Source organism: Jatropha curcas, chromosome 11 (assembly GCF_041381405.1).
Source record: "Jatropha curcas cultivar XTBG-Jc1 chromosome 11, XTBG_Jcur_1.0, whole genome shotgun sequence".
Classification (NCBI taxonomy): Eukaryota; Viridiplantae; Streptophyta; class Magnoliopsida; order Malpighiales; family Euphorbiaceae; genus Jatropha; species Jatropha curcas.
The window spans coordinates 9182479-9202009 of NC_143161.1; the positions used below are offsets into that span (position 1 = coordinate 9182479).

Below are 19531 nucleotides of genomic sequence, written 5' to 3' on the forward strand. Positions count from 1 at the left end.
TCTCATGTCTAGTGTCTTGTGTCCGTGCAACCTAACTCCTAGTATAGGAGACTACTCCTTACACCAAGCTAATCAACCAAGTTTTTTTTTTATTAACAATAAAAATAAAGTGTTTTTTTATTTGGTTTTGAGTCCTTGAAATAAGAAATTAAAAAAAAATATTTTATGTTTATAATTTATTATAAATTATTATTTATTTATTTAAAATATTAATGTATTACTTATTTAGTGTAGTATGTTCTAAGCATGTGGATATCATACTTTTTTTTTTAAATTATCCTATCCCATACGCTTCAATTTATATTTTTTAAATTGCTTATATATTGTTTATTTAATAGTGATATATTATTTATTTTCACTCTTTTAAACGTGTGAATTACTTATTAATTATTTTGTAAGGATAAATAAAATTATATTAATATATTAAATTAAATGCTAGATATAATCTTTTTTTTATATATATATTATCTTGATAGAGGTATTTTCTAAAAATATAAAACAACTGATATCTATACAATTTTTACAATTGTGCTTAATTGTGTAAATTCTAATATCCGTTATTCTATAATCCGAAATGATGCCAAGTGGTAAACTATGTTACTTACACTTGGCTTCCATATAAAACAAACTACCCTACTTTTATATATTATATAGATGGATATAGATTTTTGAATTATGATAATAATTTTTAGAATTTAACTTATTATATTAAAATAAGAAATTAAGTATTTATTATTTATTATAAATCATTGTTTATATATCATCATATTCCATACATTCTATATCTTGCGTCTTATGTCTGTGCAACCTAACTTCTGGTATATAAGTCTACCTCATACATCAAGGTAATCATTAAAGTAAGAAATTAAATTTTTTTATTTTATAGTTTAGGTTATCTGTATTTTAATTTAAACTAATTATATTAAACTTTTTATTTTATATTTTTTATTTATTATAAATGATTATTTATTTATTATCATACATTCCGTATCTCGGTGCGCTATGTCCGTACAACCTAGCTCTTGGTATAAATTTGGGTTATTTGTATTTTAATTAAATTTTAATTTAATTTAATGCATTACCTTGATTAGATGTAATTAATAGATATTATCATGATAAAACGCATTATGTATAAATATAAAACAATTTATCTTCTTACAATTACTGTTACACTTTATCTTTTTACAACATTGCTAAATGATTATTGTTCTTTTCACGCTTGACAATTTGAGAAGCTTATACTTAATTTACATATAATCCAAACTTCTCCGCATATATATATATATATATATATATATATATATATATAATCCAAACTGTTCATTGTTCCATGGAACGATTCGTTCCATTAATAATTTCCCTTCCAAAATCCCATCTCCTTTCTCAAATCGCAGTTTCCAGCCCAGTTTTTACTACAAATCAATATAATCTAGTATTTTTTTTTTTTTCCTTCTTGCCAATGAACAGTCAAAGAACTGACCTAAAAAAAATCATTATCTCAATCCTGCTCCCTTTCTCTTAGTGTTAGTTGGTGCTTACCCATGAGCTTCAGTTTAGCGCGCTTCCTCCTCAAATTTGGAATTTCTTCAAACATCAACGCCAACTACGGCTTTCTTCTTATAACTCCCAACAAACGCAAATTTACAGCAACTGCCGCCTCTACAGCTCACGAGGTTTTTAACTTATCTCGGCCTTATAGTACCTGTAATGTTTCTCTCTTAATTTGTTTATTTCCTCCTTTTTTTTCTTTAAATCTTTTTCCATTTTGATGATAGTCGAACCAGGAGCTACTAGTGGTGGTTGGCGGTGGAGCAGCCGGAGTTTATGGGGCAATTAGAGCCAACACTTTGGCTCCTAATCTTAATGTGGTGATTATAGAGAAAGGAAAGCCTCTATCTAAGGTTTTGGATTTTTTTTTTTTAAATTAACTTATATTCATGTATTATTTCCATTTTTCTTGGCTGGTATGTATAATATGCTGGTGATTGTTTGTTTTTATTGACAGGTGAAAATATCTGGAGGAGGTAGATGCAATGTTACAAATGGGCATTATACTGATCATATGGTAAGAAATTGTTATCTTATCAGTTGAGATTTCTTTCAATTTTGGAACATTCTGCACTTCTTTTGTACTATAGTGCATGAGTTAGGAACTCTTTTGTGAGATTAGAAGTATGGAATGGATATTGTCAATTGATTTTAGAAAGAAAAATACCATATGCCAGGGCTTGTTTTATGAGAAAATATATTATTCTCATGAGATTTCATCTACCACTATTGGTGAAACATAATAGTGGTTGAATTTTTAGATTCAATTTTTGAGTGCACAACAGAAAATGAATGTGGATGCTTAGAAGTTTAATAAATGTATGGAGCTTTGAAGTTAAAAATTTTGATTCAGTAATACCCTGAAGAGGGAAGAGAATATCTGGATAATCATATTTGCTTTTATTGCTGTGTCAATGTGAAAAAGTTTTTTGAGCTGCAAGGGACAGTTTAATATAATATTCAACTTAGAGTATTATCTAATGTTAAAAAAGAAAAAACAAACTCAAGAGTAATATTTTTACAGAACTTACTTCCTTGTCCTACTTCTTATTTGAATCTGGTAATTATTTAGAGTGGAAGATTCTAGAGTAATATGAACACGAGTGAACTTTGATTAGCATGAATTTGTCAGAGGTCATGAACTTTGTTTAAAATCTACAAATAGACGTTACCCAAAAATTTCGTATGATATTTAAACACTGTAATGAACAAGTTTGACTTCATTCATATGTTTAATTCAACCTGTAATTTGTATTAAAGTATATATAATAGGTTCTAATCAGCATCAACTAACTGAAATTGTTGTAAATACTTGTAAATTGAGAATCTTGTGAGTATTCCTTGTTCATTATTTTTTTGCAGGTTTTGGCAGAGCATTATCCTAGGGGTCATAAAGAATTGAGAGGATCTTTCTTCAATACACATGGCCCATTGGATACTATGTCTTGGTTTTCTGATCATGGGGTGGCATTGAAGGTTTTCGAGAAAACTTCATAAAATATGTTAATTCTCTTATTCTGCTTATGTGATTTATGCTTATCTGCCTATAGATTGAGGATGATGGAAGAGTGTTTCCCATCAGCAATAGTTCATCTTCAGTTATTGATTGTCTTCTAACAGAGGCAAAGCGGAAGGAAGGTAGTTTCTTATATATTTTCATTTGTTGGTCTCAACTTAAAATAGGCCTTTTGATCTCTCTCTTTCTCTCTCTCTCTTATTTTCTTTCTGTTTCTTTTTTTTTTTTTTTTCTTGTAAGTATTTGTTTAGCATATGACACAGGTATCTCAGTAGTGTAGGAGATTAATCCTCACACTGAATAAATTTATATGAGATGTTAATGTGATAAATCTTCAAGAAACATGTGAAGGAGATTAATAGTTTTTCTTTTTAGTCTTGGCCTCATCTAAAGTTATACTTATTTTGTTCCTTCTGTTAAATGCATTTTAGACTGTTTAAATAAGAGCCTTCTCCATAGTAAGGAAATTTTCAAAGCTGTGCAATCTGAAATGTGAGTTCCTTATCAGTTTCTCTGCAAACTGGAAAAGTTGTAACAAATGCGTCTATCAGTGCGGGTGGAAAGTTTCATCTGAAGGTTGAGAAACGTACAATTGATTATGTTGAATCTGTTGAAGCTGATTATCTATTGATTGCCAGTGGGAGTAGTCGACAGGTAATAATGGATGAACTGTTCACTTGCATCATCATGACTATAGCTGAGATCCCTGAGACAGTTCTCTCTCTTTTTTTTTACCCTTTTCATAGGGTTATAATCTTGCAAATCAGCTAGGTCATTCAATTGTTGATCCAGTACCAAGCTTATTCACTTTCAAGATTGAAGATAAACAGCTTGCGGAGTTAGCAGGGGTAAAGCTTCCTAGTAATCAGTTAAGATTTTGCCATGCTACTTTCAAAAGTTGGTGTTTCTAGTTTTATTGTTTTATGTGTACTATGTGTATTCAAGTCAAAAAACTGTTATTTCCTTAGTATAGTTGCTCATTGACAATTTTCTCTGTCCTTGAGTTTCAGAATGAAAATAAAAAGAAAAAGAAAAGAAAAGGAAAAGGTCACATAGTAACATTTTTGTTGTAATTATAGCTCTACAAACTAATAAGTGATATAATTGATGGTTGTACACCTTTTAATCATCCATAAAGTAATGTTTGCAAGTATAACTGCAATATAGTCAAACTGTGTGAGTGCATGAATTCTAATCATGCTCTATTAGTATTGACATGTATTTGTTTATTTAATTTTTTTGAGCAGTCACCTCTGCTTATACATGCCCCAACTTTTTTTTTTTTTTTTCATTTTATTGGCAGTGAGTGGCATTTTGTTGAACTATGTTATGTAAATTTCTGTTAATTTATTTGTTATTACAGAAATAATTCGCCTTCATACAATTCTGTCTTAGGGAGCAAAAATGCAAAATATGTTTTGCCTCGGTCATAACTGTGACAGTGAATTTATTTTGAATTTGATATATTACTGATATCCTACAATTTTCTTGTGCAGTGGATATCCCGCTTTTTCCATTGTCAGTTTGGTGTCATGGAAAATATTTTGACAATTTTGTTTATATATACATTTTTTTTTCTTTTTTAAGTTTCGTCCTTCATCAAGACATCTAGATACATATGCATTGCACATATCCAGGCTCTCTGGAAAACTTGCTGAGTATTAACTAGTTAAATTGTTCTTTATTAACTTTGTTACTTAAGTTTTGCTTCTTCTAATTCTCAGGTTACATTTCCTAAGGTTGAGGCAAAGCTGAAATTAGAAAATGTCCGAAGGAATATACCACACCTTACACAGGCAAGCTTTTTCAAAAACTATAATGTAAATGCATATACACATTCTATGCCTTAATAGGAACTTATGAAACTCAGGTTGGTCCCATGTTAGTCACACATTGGGGACTTAGTGGACCAGTAATTCTTCGGTTATCTGCTTGGGGGGCGCGTCATCTGTTTTCTTCAGTTTACAAAGGTATTATCAGAAACTTTATCTCTCTCTGTCTCTCTCTCATTTAGTAACTTCATTGGATATGAATGCAGGAATGCTTATGGTGGATTTTATACCTGACTTGCATATAGAAAGCATAAAGTCAATCCTCAGTCAACACAAGATTAAATTTTTGGTAATCTTCAATCACGTTTTTTGCATATAGTAATTGCAAGTTTTGGAAAGTCATACTAAATGAGTCTGAAATTGAATTTTTGACTGTGGATCATGAAGTCAAGGGGTTATTTCACGATAGTCCTTGGAAAACTTAACTCTGTATCTGGGTTGACCCATGTAGATGTTTAAATTTTATAAGTTGCCTTGTCAATTTAAGTTAGCAAACCAAGACCATGAGTACACAGAACTTTGGAAATAGGCATTAACTTCACATTAGCATGAGAAGAGTGAGGAAGGAATCATTTTTCCTTCAAATGATACCTTTCAGCAAATATAACTGGCAAAAACTGGTCGATGAAGGGTATCAAAAACCTTGTCAAACATGATTCATGATATCTTGTTGGCCTCCTCCTGAAATAGAGATAAAAATTAGTTTTCTACAAAGACAATGGCATTAGAAAAAAAATGATTTTGCAATACTAGCATTTCTATGTTTTCTTGTAAATTATTGACATACTTCATTTATGTTTTTTTTAGGAATGCAAGTTAGCAGAATAGTGTTATTTTTACTTCTAATGTTGTATTTACTTGTTTGCAGAAGCAAAAAATAGTCAATTCATGTCCTTCAGAATTTGGCCTTCCAAAGAGATTTTGGAAATATATATTGGATCGTGAGGTACTTGGATGTTTCAAACCAACTTATCATGTACTAAATGATTCCTCATAAAAGTATCTGCAAAATTCAATTTTTGTTGTTGATATGCAGAATGTAATTGGAGATACCTTGTGGGCTTCCATATCGAATACCTCCATCATTTCCATTGCGCATCTTTTAAAACACTGTACATTTGGAATAATGGGAAAGGTACAATTCTGCACTGTGAAATCTAGGCTCTGTTCCTAATATTTTTTCCATACTTTCTTTAAATGGTATGCATTTATACCTACTGTAGGGTCAATTTAAGGATGAATTTGTCACTGCAGGAGGTGTTCCATTGTCCGAGGTTCTCTCCCTCCCTCCCTCTTTATCTCTCTCTCTCTCTCTCTCTCTCTCTCTCTTGTTTATTGAAAATATTCCTCTACTTGCTTTTTCTTTCATGAAGATTTCATTGAACACAATGGAAAGCAAGATCTGTTCACGGCTTTTCTTTGCAGGAGAGGTATTGTCCCTTATCATCTTAGATCTTTTTGCTTCTTATTTCTTGTTTGAGTGAGCTACTAGGAGACATTGTTCAATGTAGATGCGACAATTGCAACTTCCACACTGAATTTAATTGCCCAAATGTCCATTATTTTGTGAGTTCCTGCACAAGTGTGAATGAGTACTATCTTTTTTCTTTTCGGGTGTAAAGATTAAACATCAATTGCAGGTGCTGAATGTTGATGGGGTGACAGGTGGTTTTAATTTCCAGGTACAAAAATCATTCTTTCAATATATAATATAATGTAGTATAATGATAATATATTTATAAATAAACTATGTAAAGCTATAGCAAATGCAGTAACTCTGTTTTTTGTCTTGAGGATATCGTATTTTGTAATTCAGTTTTATTCACTGTGCAAATCTCTTTCTGCTAAATTTTGCACAGAAGTTGAATGTGTGAAGTTGCAACTAGGTCTCTAATTAATTAGATATGGATTAATTTTCCTATTTAACATAGTTTTGAACTGTTCCATTAGTAGGCCAAAGTAATTTCGTAACAATGGCAATAATTTATTTACTAGATTGGTAGTTCTCATTCGAATCTCTCAGATTGTTACCAGAATTTTGAACTTTTAACAGAGCAAATTAATTCTGCAACCCTTTGTGCTTTTTCACCAATGACTGAAATATTTAAAATACCGAGGACAATGCATTCTACAGATTTTTGACAAAATTTTGGAATTATAACTGCTGGAATGTCGTACCCCTCTCTATTCACCACACTCTTGTTCTGTTGATACTAAATTGCACCATCAATTGTTCTCTTTACAGAATGCGTGGTCTGGCGGATACATTGCTGGGACAAGTATTGGTGAACTAGCAGTTGAAGATAGTCTAAAGGAGGAAGTTTTATGAGTTGAAAGTCAGTCCTAACATTATCCTTTTTTCACTTTATGAGAAGTTGTACCTGAATGTTTCATTTTTCATATTGTTTTAGCTTTTCTTCATATGCATGTTTGCTCAACAGTACACAAATAAAATTTACTACACTAGTCATCAACATTATATTCTTCTCTACCTGACATCTTTTTGAAGAATGCCAAATTGGAATAAAGGTTAATTCAACCCTCAACTTGTTTAGAAAGATTAAAAAGCTCGTATTTTACCTTTTGGACTAATTTAACACCTACGCATGTTTAAATTGATTAAAAAGGCCAAATTTTACCTTTTGAGCCGATTTCTCAAATTTTTCTTAACATTTCTAAATAAAAGTTTAAAATCTATAAAAGTACTACTTTCCAACACAGTAAAATTCACAAAATATGTAATATAACAATGATTTGCTCAATATGAGAATGCATGGATTTCATATATGATAAATCAGTAACAAAGGTTTTAAAATATTTAAATTAGTATAAATTTATGATTTGCTCAATATGAGAATGCATGGATTTCATATATGATAAATCAGTAATAAAGGTTTTAAAATATTTAAATTAGTATAAATTTACGAATCCAAGATCATCGGTTAAAGTAAAGAGGGGTATAGTATATTTCATGAATCTCTTTCGTCTATTCGATATTTCATGCATCTTTTTTTAGTTTTAATCATGGGATAAGTTAAGTTTAGGGGGTTAAATTGATTAAGACGGAGAAATGTTACATTTTTAATCCCAATCTAATGTATTGGAATATCCTGAATTTTGCTGGCTTTGCAATTTCTCCATATTTTGACCTTTCTGTTAATTTTAGCCCATTTTGAGTTTTTGTAGTAATAGCATCCTCAATTGCAACTAAAGAAAACTACAAATAAAAAATTATTTCCATTCTTTTCTAGAAAAAAATTAATAATAAAAATAAAATAATTAAGTATCTTTTGAATGTCAAATTATATTCATATCTAGTGGGTAATGAATTTATAAATTTAGGAATATGATATTTGAGATATGTGCAATCAAAATATTATTCATTTTTTATTAAATGATCAATGATTTGACTATATATAAACTAGTAGTTCTTCCGCGCTTCGCAGGTATTTATATATAAATACATTTTTCATAAAGTTAGAAGATAAATAAATAGATAAGTTGAGTTTTGAAAAAAAATGAAAGTAATCTATATCTATATATTAATAAAAAGATAAAATTTTTCAATTTAAATAAATATATAGATAACTGAAGAAAAAAAATATTTAAAAAAAAAAAAAGAAGATAGACATAGTTTTGAAAAAAAAAAAGTCATAATTATTTAATTATATATATATTTTTTAAGGAAATAATAATTTCTATAAACTAAAGGCTATCAAACTTTAAAGCATCAATAATACAAATAGGTGGTAAAATAATTCATTGCAGTCAATCTGATATAGAATGAATTGCCCTTACTAACACGTGAGCTACTTCATTCGCATATCTACGGACAAAAAGCATTTGACCATTACTTATCTATGTGATTAGAGATTTAGCATCATGAATAACGGACCCACCCAAAATAACTAACATCTCCATTACTGTTAGCATTGATAGCTTCTTTTATCACCAATTGGGCATCTAATTCAACTTGCACATTTTTCCATCCATTGTCTTTAAAGCAACTTAAACTTCTCGAATTGCCACAACTTCGGCTACCTTAGGATTAAAATGGCCAACTATCTTTTTACTTGGAATATACCAACAGCGCCTTCACAAATTTTAATTGCAAAATAAAATATAATAATACTCTATGTAATTTGACTGATCTTCTTAGAATTTTCTTTGAGATTTTCTTTCATCCTCTCCTTTCCCTGCTCATATGCCATCTAAGGCATAATTGAAAATTTCGTGAAATTCAAGAGTTGTAGCCATTTTAAGTTTCTTGCAAGGATTGAATTGTACTGCAAATATGAATTACACTGCAAATATGATGCACAAGCAATTTTAAAAAAGTTAGAACAAACGAAAAGTACCTAAGCAACCGGCATAAGCAAATATTACTTAAAATGGAAAAAAAAAAAAAAAAAAAAAAAAAAAAAACGCAAACGCACTTACTTGATTAACAGCAGGAGAGATCTCTGCTATACCAAGAATATCTGAAAGCTTCTTACAGACGCTAATTAATTTGGTAACCCTAGTTTTTGACACTCTTCCATTGCTGCCCTTACCCCTTTCTCATTGATCCAATTGGAGAGCCCTGCACAACAATAAAATAATTCATAGCTGGCATGCTCAATTTGTCAATAGTTAGAAACCAAAGACTTGAAAGTCGGACATCCTTAATCGCATTACTCAGTTTGCCAATACAAGAAATGACAGCTCAATTCCAATGATATAAATAGGTTGGATTAAAGAGAATTTGTATTGTATTCAAATTGATATTTTTTTTGGTTAGTGTTTATCTAAATGAAAATTGAATTTTAAACATTTTAAAAAGCCTAATTATCTATATATCAATTTTAAAAATTAATTTTTTTAAAAATATACATCTAATCGGATTGCAGAAAAATAAAAAAATTCTAAAAAAAAAGAGAAATGCAATAGTGATTGTTGAGAGAAGTTTTGAATCCTCTCTTTCTTTTAGCTTTCATATATATATTATATATATAGATTGTTTATTTTTTCTAATTCGTTAGATGATGTTGCTCACTCTATTTCAAAAAAAAAAAAAAAAAATGGTTAAGCCAAGTACAATTTGAATCCTTCAACAAATAATTTGTTGTGGATAATTGCATAATTGTAGACGATATTTTCTTTAATTTTAGGATTAGCTAATATTTTGTGGGCTTTAATATGCAACTTGTTGCAAGATTACTCTAAAATGCTGGGCACCCCATTTAAAATACTTACACAATAAATTGATATTTTCATAAATATGTAAACTAAATAGAATAATGTATAAAATTAAAATTCAATCAAAATAAGTTTATTCATTTTAGCTATTTTTATGTAAATTTAAACTTACTTCTAAGTTTAATAAAAATCCAACTGAATTAAAAAATTAAAATTAAATTAATTATATAAACGAATCAAATCGAATCAATTCAGGTTTGTCAAGTTCTTCTTTCGGGGTCACCAACTCCTAATCTTGTAAAGGCTCTACCATTTCGAGAAGCACCAAGTTGGGTTAAGCAACATGGTTTTACAAGTGCGGTGTTTGAATCTAACTCCCAAATATTAGTTCAAGCTATGTATAGGGGTCTCAAGATAATTCTTATTTTGGTAGTCTTATTTTAGAATGTAAATCTTTAACTGAGGAACTTGTAAATCTTTAACTGAGGAACTTGCTTACGTTTTGTTCGGATGAAAAAAGAGAGAGATCATTAAAGTAAGGTATAGTAAAGTATGGTACGAGAAAATATGGTAAATGTCTTTTTTATGTTTGTGGATAAGGGATGATAAATGCAGATTTAATAATATTGTTTTGTTTGGTTTGATGGTAGAGAAAGGTAATGTTAAATATAAAAATTACAAAATACCATTGTCATGAAAGATTTATAAATATAATTGTGAATAATTTTGGAAATAAAAAATTTTAACCATGCTTACACCCCAATAGCCGGTTGAAAATTGAGTTGTTTAGATGAATTTTCAACTCTCAAATAATTTTCAAAAATCATTATCTTCCTCAAACTCTCTTTTCCAAACGCCTAAACAACCTCTTTTGCTCTTTAAACCCACCAAATAACCTCCACTCAAACAATCTGTTATAGTTATGTGTTTTATAAAATGGTCAACGAATAGAATTGCTCATCTATTAGCAACTCATTCTTTTTATGAGTCTGGTCGTATCCCTTTCAGTTTTTATTGTTGATGCATTGAGGTTTAATTTGCAGTAATGAAGTTGATTGCTTAAAGAAAAAAACGAATGGATTTAATTTAATTGATTTGTTGGGTTTTCTAGAACTTCACCCTTATGGAAGTTCATCTTTCACATAAAAAGAACTTTATACAAAAATTTTAATTAAAATAAAATAAAATTTAGCCAAAACAGCAAGTCAAATTATTTTAGCAAAATCAGTGGGCATACAAAACTAAAACTATATATTATAATCATTAAATTAAGAGGGTGAGGGGACCAATGGAATTAGGTAGCAAATGACACGTGAGATCCCACTTCTTCTTTATTGTATTATCTATATCCTTACTTTTTTGTCACATTATGTTCGTTTTTCATAGGTCCAAAAAGCTTATTATAATAAAATATATTTGAGAAACCAAAACGACACGGACTAATCTTACGTCCGTTATAAAGAACTAAAAAGGAAAACTCTCTTCAATTCAAAAGAACTTTTACACGTCTCTTTCCTTTTGTTTATTAATTTTGTTTTTTTAAAAGAGAAATTGCATATTCCAGAATCATATATTCATCTCTTTTCATATCCAAATTCCAAACAGAGCCTTCGCTCGCTAACAAAATCTATTTCGGTTCGTCTCGCTCGCTCGCCTTCTTCTTGCCGCCTGTGACTTCCGTTCGCTTCTGCTGTTTGAGCTCTCGCTTGTTGCTTGTGTACAGGGAGAGATACAAGCCTCCGGTTTTGGTTATAGGGAGCAGAAAGAGATACGTAATTTAACAGAGAAGCGAGATGGAAGATGAAGAAGGAAGAGGAGTTGAGAAGAAGATAACTATTGGAGTCTGTGTGATGGAAAAGAAGGTGAAATGCGGATTTGAGGTTCTAATCTTTTTAGCTTTGTTCTTAATAATATACGTACAGAATCTACTTAGAGAAACAAACAGAGTCTGAAACAAGTAAAGCAGGATTGGAATAATGTAGGATTTGTATGTGTTTGTTTATTTTTATTTTTTTTCTGAATTTTGTGTTTTTCTTTAGGTATCCTCGGCTCCAATGGGACGAATTATGGAGAGATTAGAGGCTTTTGGTGAATTTGAGGTACTTGAATTTTGTTGAACATTGAGTTTGGGATGAAACCGTGTTCCTTTTTTATTTTGCTTGAGTTTGAGTTTTTAATGTGACTGTTTTGTTGTGACTTTTATGTTTGAAGATTATACATTTTGGCGATAAAGTCATTCTCGAAGATCCAATTGAGAGGTACATTTTTTGAATCATTAGTTGAAACTATGTTTGATTATTGATTTAGCCTGAGAATGAATATGTTGTTCCTTTACTTGGCTTGTAGAGGCTGTGGATTTCATTTCCTGTGGTTGTTTGACTGTTCTTTAAAAGTCTGTTGATTAGTAGGTGATTGGAATTTTCTGTGAAAAGTATGTGCAGTAGGTTAACCCGTCAAGACACTGTTAGGTTGACTTTTTTGACTTTTTAGTTTGGCAAAGGCACTTACAAATTTTGAATGTTTAGTAAGAGCATACATGTCAAGCGTATACTTTTTGCATTTTGTGCTTTATTTGTATTTTGCCATGTGGTGGTTATTGTGATTCCTCAATGTTGCTAAATTGCTACTAGTGGTGGCAGCAACAGTGGCGGTTTATCAATTACAGCTATAATAGGTGCAGATGTAGTGGTGATGACAGTAGTGTTGGTCCCGAGTAATGATGACATCAATGGTCCACTGGCTGTGTTATCTTATCATGGTGGTAGCGATAGTGGCATGGATTTGAGGGTGAATAATATTTCTCTGGTCGTTGTTATAGTCTGATCATTTAAGAAAAGAAACAAAAAGCCTTTAATTTTCATAATGTACAGAGTATTTTGTCTTTTACTTTCTGATTGCGAAAAGGGGAAGAGTGTCTTTTAGCAATGCAAATTAACAATGTGTAAACTTTGCAACCTTTTCATGTTTACACTTGACTACTGAAGGTGATAACATTTTGATATGGTAACACAATAGAGGAGGTTCTGTGCTAAAAGTAAAGTTGATATTGTTTCATTACCTAATAGATGCAACCAAATAGGAAATATATTCAAGAACGAGGGAACATTTAGCAATCAAGAAGATTCTTTCTAGAATCGACAGAATAGCATCTTCCCCATCTGCCGCTCTTTCTTCTTCTAGCTGTAAGCATTGAATTTACATTTGCTTTTGCACATAAACCTATTGACCTTTTTTCTTTATGTTTCCCACTTTCTTATCTTATTATTTGGCTGTAGTTTTCCTTCTAAGGTTAGAGTTTTAGTGGCAAATTATTTGGTTAATATTCGTTTCTTTTCAACTTCATGTTGAAGTAAAACGAATGACAAGTGTGCTTGATCCTGCATGGATTTCAAAATTTAGTAATATAAAGGTGAAGGCATGATGGTTATGTTGCACATACTTATACTGGCGAGCAGTTATTATTGTTAACATTTTGTATAGATGTTGTTAGTCTTATCTCACCTAATCAATTTAAATTGTGGAGATTTGGAATTTGACAATTCAATTTTTCTCTGCAAGATGACTAATTGTTGCAGGATTTGCCTATTTCAGCTGGCCGATATGTGATTGCTTGATTGCCTTCCATTCCAGTGGCTATCCCCTTGAAAAGGCTGAAGCATATGCTGCTCTAAGGAAGTAAGTTTTACTTATTATTTTTATATCTTTTTCATATGACCAATTAACCGTAAATACTTCCCAATCCAAAGATAAGTAAGCTTGAAATGATTTCTCCCAATTCATCTTTTTATGCATAACACATTTTTTTTCTCGTTTACCATATGTGTATAATATATAATAGAACTTTTGTTGTGGATTTAGTTTTGCTTGCTAAATTATCATTCTAATTTGTTCACTGTTAATGATGTCAACTTATATCATTAACCATTCCAATTTGTTTACCCTTGTTTCATATGATTGCACTATGGATAAAAACACAATTCCATCAAACTCCATTGCTTACTGAAGTTAGCTAATGATTAGATAACTAATTAAGTAATAATGCAGTTCTAAAGGTAAAGTGGTCTCATGAGAATTTAGTGGCAATGTTGTATTTGCTTTCGTATATCATCAACTTTCAGATGCATCTTCCCTAAATTTTGAATCATTTATGTGGGATGCACTTTGACATATTGCTCATGTTCTTGATTCAGGCCTTATCTGGTTAATGACTTAGAGCCACAACATCTTCTTCATGACCGAAGGAAAGTATACCAGGTATTTGGTGCATGCTTCCGCCTTATTATCAAGACTTTTAAAGCTATTTTTCAGTCTTTTCACATGTTGCAACTACACATTGTTGTTTTCTTGTGGGAAAAACAAAAAAGCATTTTATAATTCTCTCTATTGAAGCATTTTTCTCATTCCACCCTCCCTTTCCAAGGGCAAGTTTTGCCCATAATCAGTGAATTCACTTCGGAAGAATGATCTTAAATTACTCCTTTAATTTATTTTCTAAAGTCAATAACTGTTTATGGATATCATTAAGCTGTATCATGTTCATAGTTAGTTCCTAATATAATAGTTGAATGTGAGACTAATAAATTTATTAATTTATTTTTTGGGGATTGCAGCGCCTTGAAATGTTTGGAATCCCTGTTCCAAGATATGCCCTTGTCAATAGAGAATTTCCATATCAAGAACTGGATTGTTTTGTTGAGGAAGAAGATTTTGTCGAGGTTCATGGTAATCGTTTTTGGAAGCCATTTGTGGAGAAGCCTATTGATGGTGAGCATATTACTTAATATACCATTAGTTTTCTAATTTATGCACTTGACCATGATGTGAATGTGCTCCTTTATTTACTTGATGCTTCAAGCTAGTTTTAATAACGAAAAAAGTATGATGGATTTTATTGCCCTTGACTTGGGGAAATTATTATGCGTTCACTGGATAATTGATCTGGTTTATATTTCCATTTTTCATGCAATCGAAAAAGCTTAGTAACATGCTTTAATAAAATGCATAAGTGAGCTGAGGAGACAATTATTTTTGCATAAAAGCATTGATCACATGCTTGCTTATTTAGGTAGCTTTACTAGTCTCTTTACTTTTGTTGTCCTGTTAATAAAGTGGACAGACCATGAAAGAAGATAGAAGAGGCAGTTGTAAATTTCATGTCTGTCAGCTGTGCAATTTTCTTTTCAATTATTGGTCATTACGAGTTTTCAGCCACCAATCTTAAGTACATTGATCAGGGTTTTAATAATGGAATCAGAAGCATTAATGTAAATGGAAACAGTGTCCAAAAATCAGTTTGAACAGGATTGGATCGTTCTAAATAGCTGCTGCTATGGTGAATTTTTAAAGTTACTCACAAAATAATTCAAATCAACAATAAACAATAATTGAATAAATATAAGTTGGAAAAAGAGTAAATAAAAATGGAAGATATTATGTTAATAATTAGAAAAAACATGAGAATCGAGAAATGGTCGTTTCTCATGTTTCATCTACTGTTTCTAGGTGATTGATCAATCACCCATAGAGAAACGGAAAATTATGTGATGGTATGCTAGAACTCTGTTATGAAATGCTAAATGGTTATGAAACAGCCACTATCTAAAACTGTGATGTGAAATATCAGTCTTAACTGTTGATAATGCTTCATCGAAAATGCTGAAAATTGGGAATATATAGAAATCACCTCTGCTGAATTGTGGCTTTCGCAGTATCAATGCTGGATTCTGGTCCCTCATAATTATGAAACAATGAGACACATTCTTTTGGTTAACATCTATAACATAAAAAATGCAGATTATGGTTTGTTTGTTATTTGGTGAAGCTCAGTTAAATGTGTGCCAATATTATGATTTTTTTTTAAAGATTGAGCTTGATAATGTCCTTAGTTTTCAATTTTCCAGAACTCCTCTAGTAAGATTTGGTTTGTTTTAACCATTAGTGACATTATTCTCTTTTATTAGGAATGTTCTTGGTACAACTGGATGCAGGCTTCTGTGTTAAATCAGTACTACCTATGGCGTTCTATTTGAAAATTTTTCTACCATAGTATTTTCTTTCATGTACATTATTGGCATTGGTTAGTAAAATGACCATATCTTTTGCAATAAGCCCATTTGATACTGAGTTACGTTTTGTGCTTTATGAAGGGGATGATCATAGTATCATGATATATTATCCCAGTTCGGCAGGTGGTGGTATGAAAGAATTATTTAGAAAGGTATGTTTACGTCTTGACAATCTTATGTTTTTATAATCCGGAGCAAAAAATACGCTCCATGTTTCTTCTCTGATGCTGGCATGTAAATCAGTAATTTTACTCTTTCTTAAATCCTAGGTGAATCTACTATTGAAAGAGATTTTTATCAGAATGAGTTTTCTGGTAATAGAAAAGGAAACTCAAATCTCTTTTTTTTTAGGTTACCTCTACTTGGTGTATGGCTGTGAACTTATTAAACTATAACCGTGTTATCAGAATTAAGATGTAATATTTGCATTAGACATTTCAGCATGTGCAATTACTTTTTTGTCTCAATAATTTATTTACTGATAAGTATCTATTTTCATTATGAATTACTTTGTATCTGATTGGTTCTGATTCAGGTTGGGAATCGGTCTAGTGAGTTCCACCCAGAGGTTAGAAGAGTGAGGCGTGAAGGCTCTTATATATATGAAGAATTTATGCCAACAGGAGGAACAGATGTCAAGGTTGCATGCTTGGCACCTATATTACTTCCTAAAATATGTTTGATTACTCTTAAATTTTGTTTGCCAATGAAGCACACATTCTTGTGCAATACTTTAACTATTTAACAGACTCTTTCAAACTGAAATTTGTTGGATCGGAGGCAGTGAGTTGCTTTAAACAGTTGGATTATTCTTCTAAGGTCCTTTGATGATTTTGTGAGATTTTATAAATTTTAGTAAATTTTCATTCTCTTTAGGTTGAAATTTCAATTAACTTTTTTTCTTCTTAAAATTGGAATTAACCGCTTCCATAAGAAAATGATTTATTGCACCCAAAGCCTGCTGTCACTCTTTTGTGATTGGTGTCTTCCATGCACTGTGTTGAGCACATGTGTTGTGACTGTAAGGGAGCATCCTTTCAATTGATTGACTATATTATTCCAAATATCTATTTTTTTCATAAACATATCAATTATAAGGAATTGAATTTGTGAAAAGTAAGATGAGTTTCTAGCTATATCAATTATTTTGTTTCTTGTATTGACTCATTGTTGTCTCAACTGGTCATTGCTTAGTATGCAGTTCGTAAATTGTTTTCAGTTCCTGCTATTCACTGCTGGTTGGTTTTGATTTTCGAGGTTATTTGTATCTCCAGTAATGCTTTTATGACTTCTTCTTCATATAGTTTTTCTTTGCATGCAACTTTTAATTCTGTAGCAATTAAATTGTTTATTTTCCAATCCTCATGAATGGTTGCTTTGGCATCTCATTGGCTGATTATAGGTATATACTGTTGGCCCTGAATATGCACATGCTGAGGCAAGGAAGTCTCCTGTTGTTGATGGTGTCGTTATGAGAAACCCTGACGGCAAGGAAGTAATTCCTTTAACTTATGCAGTTTACTAAGCATCTCTCTTCCATATATCCAAATACTTGAGACACAAATATTACTGTCACACACCCGAACACCTAACTTTGAGATACACAGATCCATTTTTTACTCTCTTATATGTCAATTCCCTGTTTCTCAAATCCCTGTTGTTGTTGATTCAAAAAAAAAAAAAAAAAAAAAGGAAAAAAATCCCTGTCGTTACTCTTATTATTCTGGCAATATTTCTTTTTTATCTTGGAGATTTTGAAGTGTGCGAAAGCAAGATTTTTATGGATGTCACCTGTTCTTGGTAAATGGTTCATTCACTTCGTTCCATATGAGAAAAATTGATTTTTGTTACTAATCATTACTGAACTCTCCTATGGTTGATCTAAAGTCAAATGAATGCCAAAAAGTGTGGAAGAAGTATCATGAAATACCTTAAGCACTATCATATGAATGTTGAGATGATTTGGCGACGTGTAATGGAGTTGAGTGCCTGCCCTTGTGAAGACTTGTATATCTGATTGAAGGTGATGAAATGACAGAGAGGACAATAGCGTTAAACTGATATTTAATGAAATTATTTTGTTCGTCAATGTGAAATATTGCACTTGCTTACTTGTGTTGCTGGCTGTCATCAATATAGTGCAGTTACTCTTCAATATCTTCTCTTCAGATTTATCTAGAACAGAAAACAATTAATGTTGTCTGCAGGCTACCACTAGTCTTCAATTTGATTATCAGTATAGTTGTCAGCAGCATGTTCTTAGTTCCTATCTTTTCCGCTAACTCTGGTTAGTGGATTGGTCATTTTAAATTTTGCTTAATGTTAGGCAAGCATCAGTCCCTTGGTTGATGAGTCATAGCGGAGCCATGTGGCAAAGTCTTTCGGTGAGAGGCTTCACAAATTAGGAAACTTTAGAAGCATGAGGGTCAGGATTTAGCTTATTTATTTATTTTTATTTTTTTCAAGGTCCGGAGTTTGTTGAGAAACAGTGAAATTTGATGACAAAAGGGTAAAATGGTGAAGGAAACAAGTAGCTGGAATTTTCAGGGATCGACTACTATGCGGGAGGGCTCCCGGGGCGCCGCACGGGCGCAGTGCTGCGCGAGACTCTATGCCCGTGACACATGGGTCTCTTAGAGGAGAGTAAAGAGAATCACATGCTTGCCATGCATGGAACAAATGCAAATCAAAACCTTAAATACTTTTATCATCGAGTAAATCTGTAATGCTTCATTTCCATAAATGAGGAATGTTTATTTTGTGGCTTTTGTTGTTCAATTGCTCTTCAAAACTGTGAGGTTTAGATTGGGTGCTTGATGTATTTAATACAACTTACTGCCTGTAATGAATCATTTAGGCTCTGTTTGGTTTAAATTGGACGTTGCCTTTTTTTTTTTTTTTTCTTTTCTTTTTTGCTGTCTTCAAGAGTGCTTTCATTTTCAAGTCATATTTAAAGTCTCTTTTGCTGCATAGAATGTCTCTATTTAGTTTGTTTGTTTGTTCGTGGAAGTGTTGAGAAACTTGTTTGAAAAGCCGGAATTCCATTTAAAAAGGGAAAGGAAGGAATAAACTGTTGGGGGAGATTGGGCACTTATTTACAAATGGGTTGAGGTTTAAGGATCTGATGAGCAGCACTGGATTTGTTGAATTTACTTTGTATTTAAGTAGCTCCTCAGGATATGTTTGAAACTCATTATTGTTAATTTCTGTTACAGGTGAGGTATCCTGTGTTGCTGACACCTAATGAGAAGCAAATGGCAAGAGAAGTTTGCTTGGCGTTTAGGCAAGCGGTATACATTAGAATTTAGATTCAATAATCAGTATTCTTCTGATTTCCAATGTGTTATTATTTTTACTAACTTGATTGTGGCCACTTTGAAATATCTAATGCA

General features: G+C 31.4%; 2 protein-coding genes and 1 long non-coding RNA gene across 12 annotated transcripts in view; 2 read left to right on the forward strand and 1 right to left on the reverse strand.

The window, feature by feature from the left end:
* Positions 1-1331: 1331 nt before the first annotated feature.
* Positions 1332-7375, forward strand: LOC105642517 (FAD/NAD(P)-binding oxidoreductase family protein). 4 transcript variants are annotated; one of them, XR_002285463.3, is made up of 17 exons: positions 1333-1673; positions 1776-1901; positions 2006-2065; positions 2911-3024; positions 3099-3186; positions 3573-3718; positions 3811-3912; positions 4789-4860; positions 4935-5034; positions 5103-5185; positions 5765-5842; positions 5933-6031; positions 6120-6170; positions 6270-6326; positions 6408-6462; positions 6537-6578; positions 7142-7375. XR_002285463.3 is itself a non-coding variant. In XM_012227364.3 (16 exons), the coding sequence occupies exons 1-16, from the start codon at positions 1542-1544 to the stop codon at positions 7223-7225; spliced, it is 1434 nt and encodes a 477-aa protein (XP_012082754.1). In that variant the 5' UTR covers positions 1334-1541; the 3' UTR covers positions 7226-7375. The 4 variants fall into 4 exon arrangements, 1 of the variants encoding a protein (XP_012082754.1); XR_002285464.2 differs by lacking the exon at positions 6408-6462 and having other exon boundaries at positions 1332-1673; positions 6151-6170; positions 7142-7191; XR_016318977.1 differs by lacking the exon at positions 7142-7375 and having other exon boundaries at positions 1332-1673; positions 6151-6170; positions 6537-6553.
* Positions 7376-8639: 1264 nt separating this feature from the next.
* LOC119371337 (uncharacterized) lies at positions 8640-9572 on the reverse strand. Its single transcript, XR_005178942.2, has 2 exons — positions 9337-9572; positions 8640-9200 (listed from the first exon to the last, which is right to left on the reverse strand). It is a non-coding gene; the product is annotated as an uncharacterized LOC119371337 (long non-coding RNA).
* Positions 9573-11563: 1991 nt separating this feature from the next.
* Positions 11564-19531, forward strand: part of LOC105642524 (inositol hexakisphosphate and diphosphoinositol-pentakisphosphate kinase VIP2) — a 29871-nt gene continuing 21903 nt past the window's right edge. For 2 of the 7 annotated variants that reach the window (XM_089716682.1, XM_089716683.1), the window contains exons 1-10: positions 11564-11954; positions 12114-12173; positions 12286-12332; positions 13666-13749; positions 14265-14328; positions 14685-14838; positions 16221-16291; positions 16675-16779; positions 17542-17634; positions 19355-19429. In XM_089716682.1, coding sequence (XP_089572808.1) covers positions 11868-11954; positions 12114-12173; positions 12286-12332; positions 13666-13749; positions 14265-14328; positions 14685-14838; positions 16221-16291; positions 16675-16779; positions 17542-17634; positions 19355-19429 — 840 coding nt within the window. In that variant the 5' untranslated portion in view covers positions 11564-11867. The remainder of the gene's footprint in view (positions 11955-12113; positions 12174-12285; positions 12333-13665; positions 13750-14264; positions 14329-14684; positions 14839-16220; positions 16292-16674; positions 16780-17541; positions 17635-19354; positions 19430-19531) is intronic. The other 5 variants (XM_089716684.1, XM_089716686.1, XM_089716685.1 and 2 more) reach the window with 5 other exon arrangements.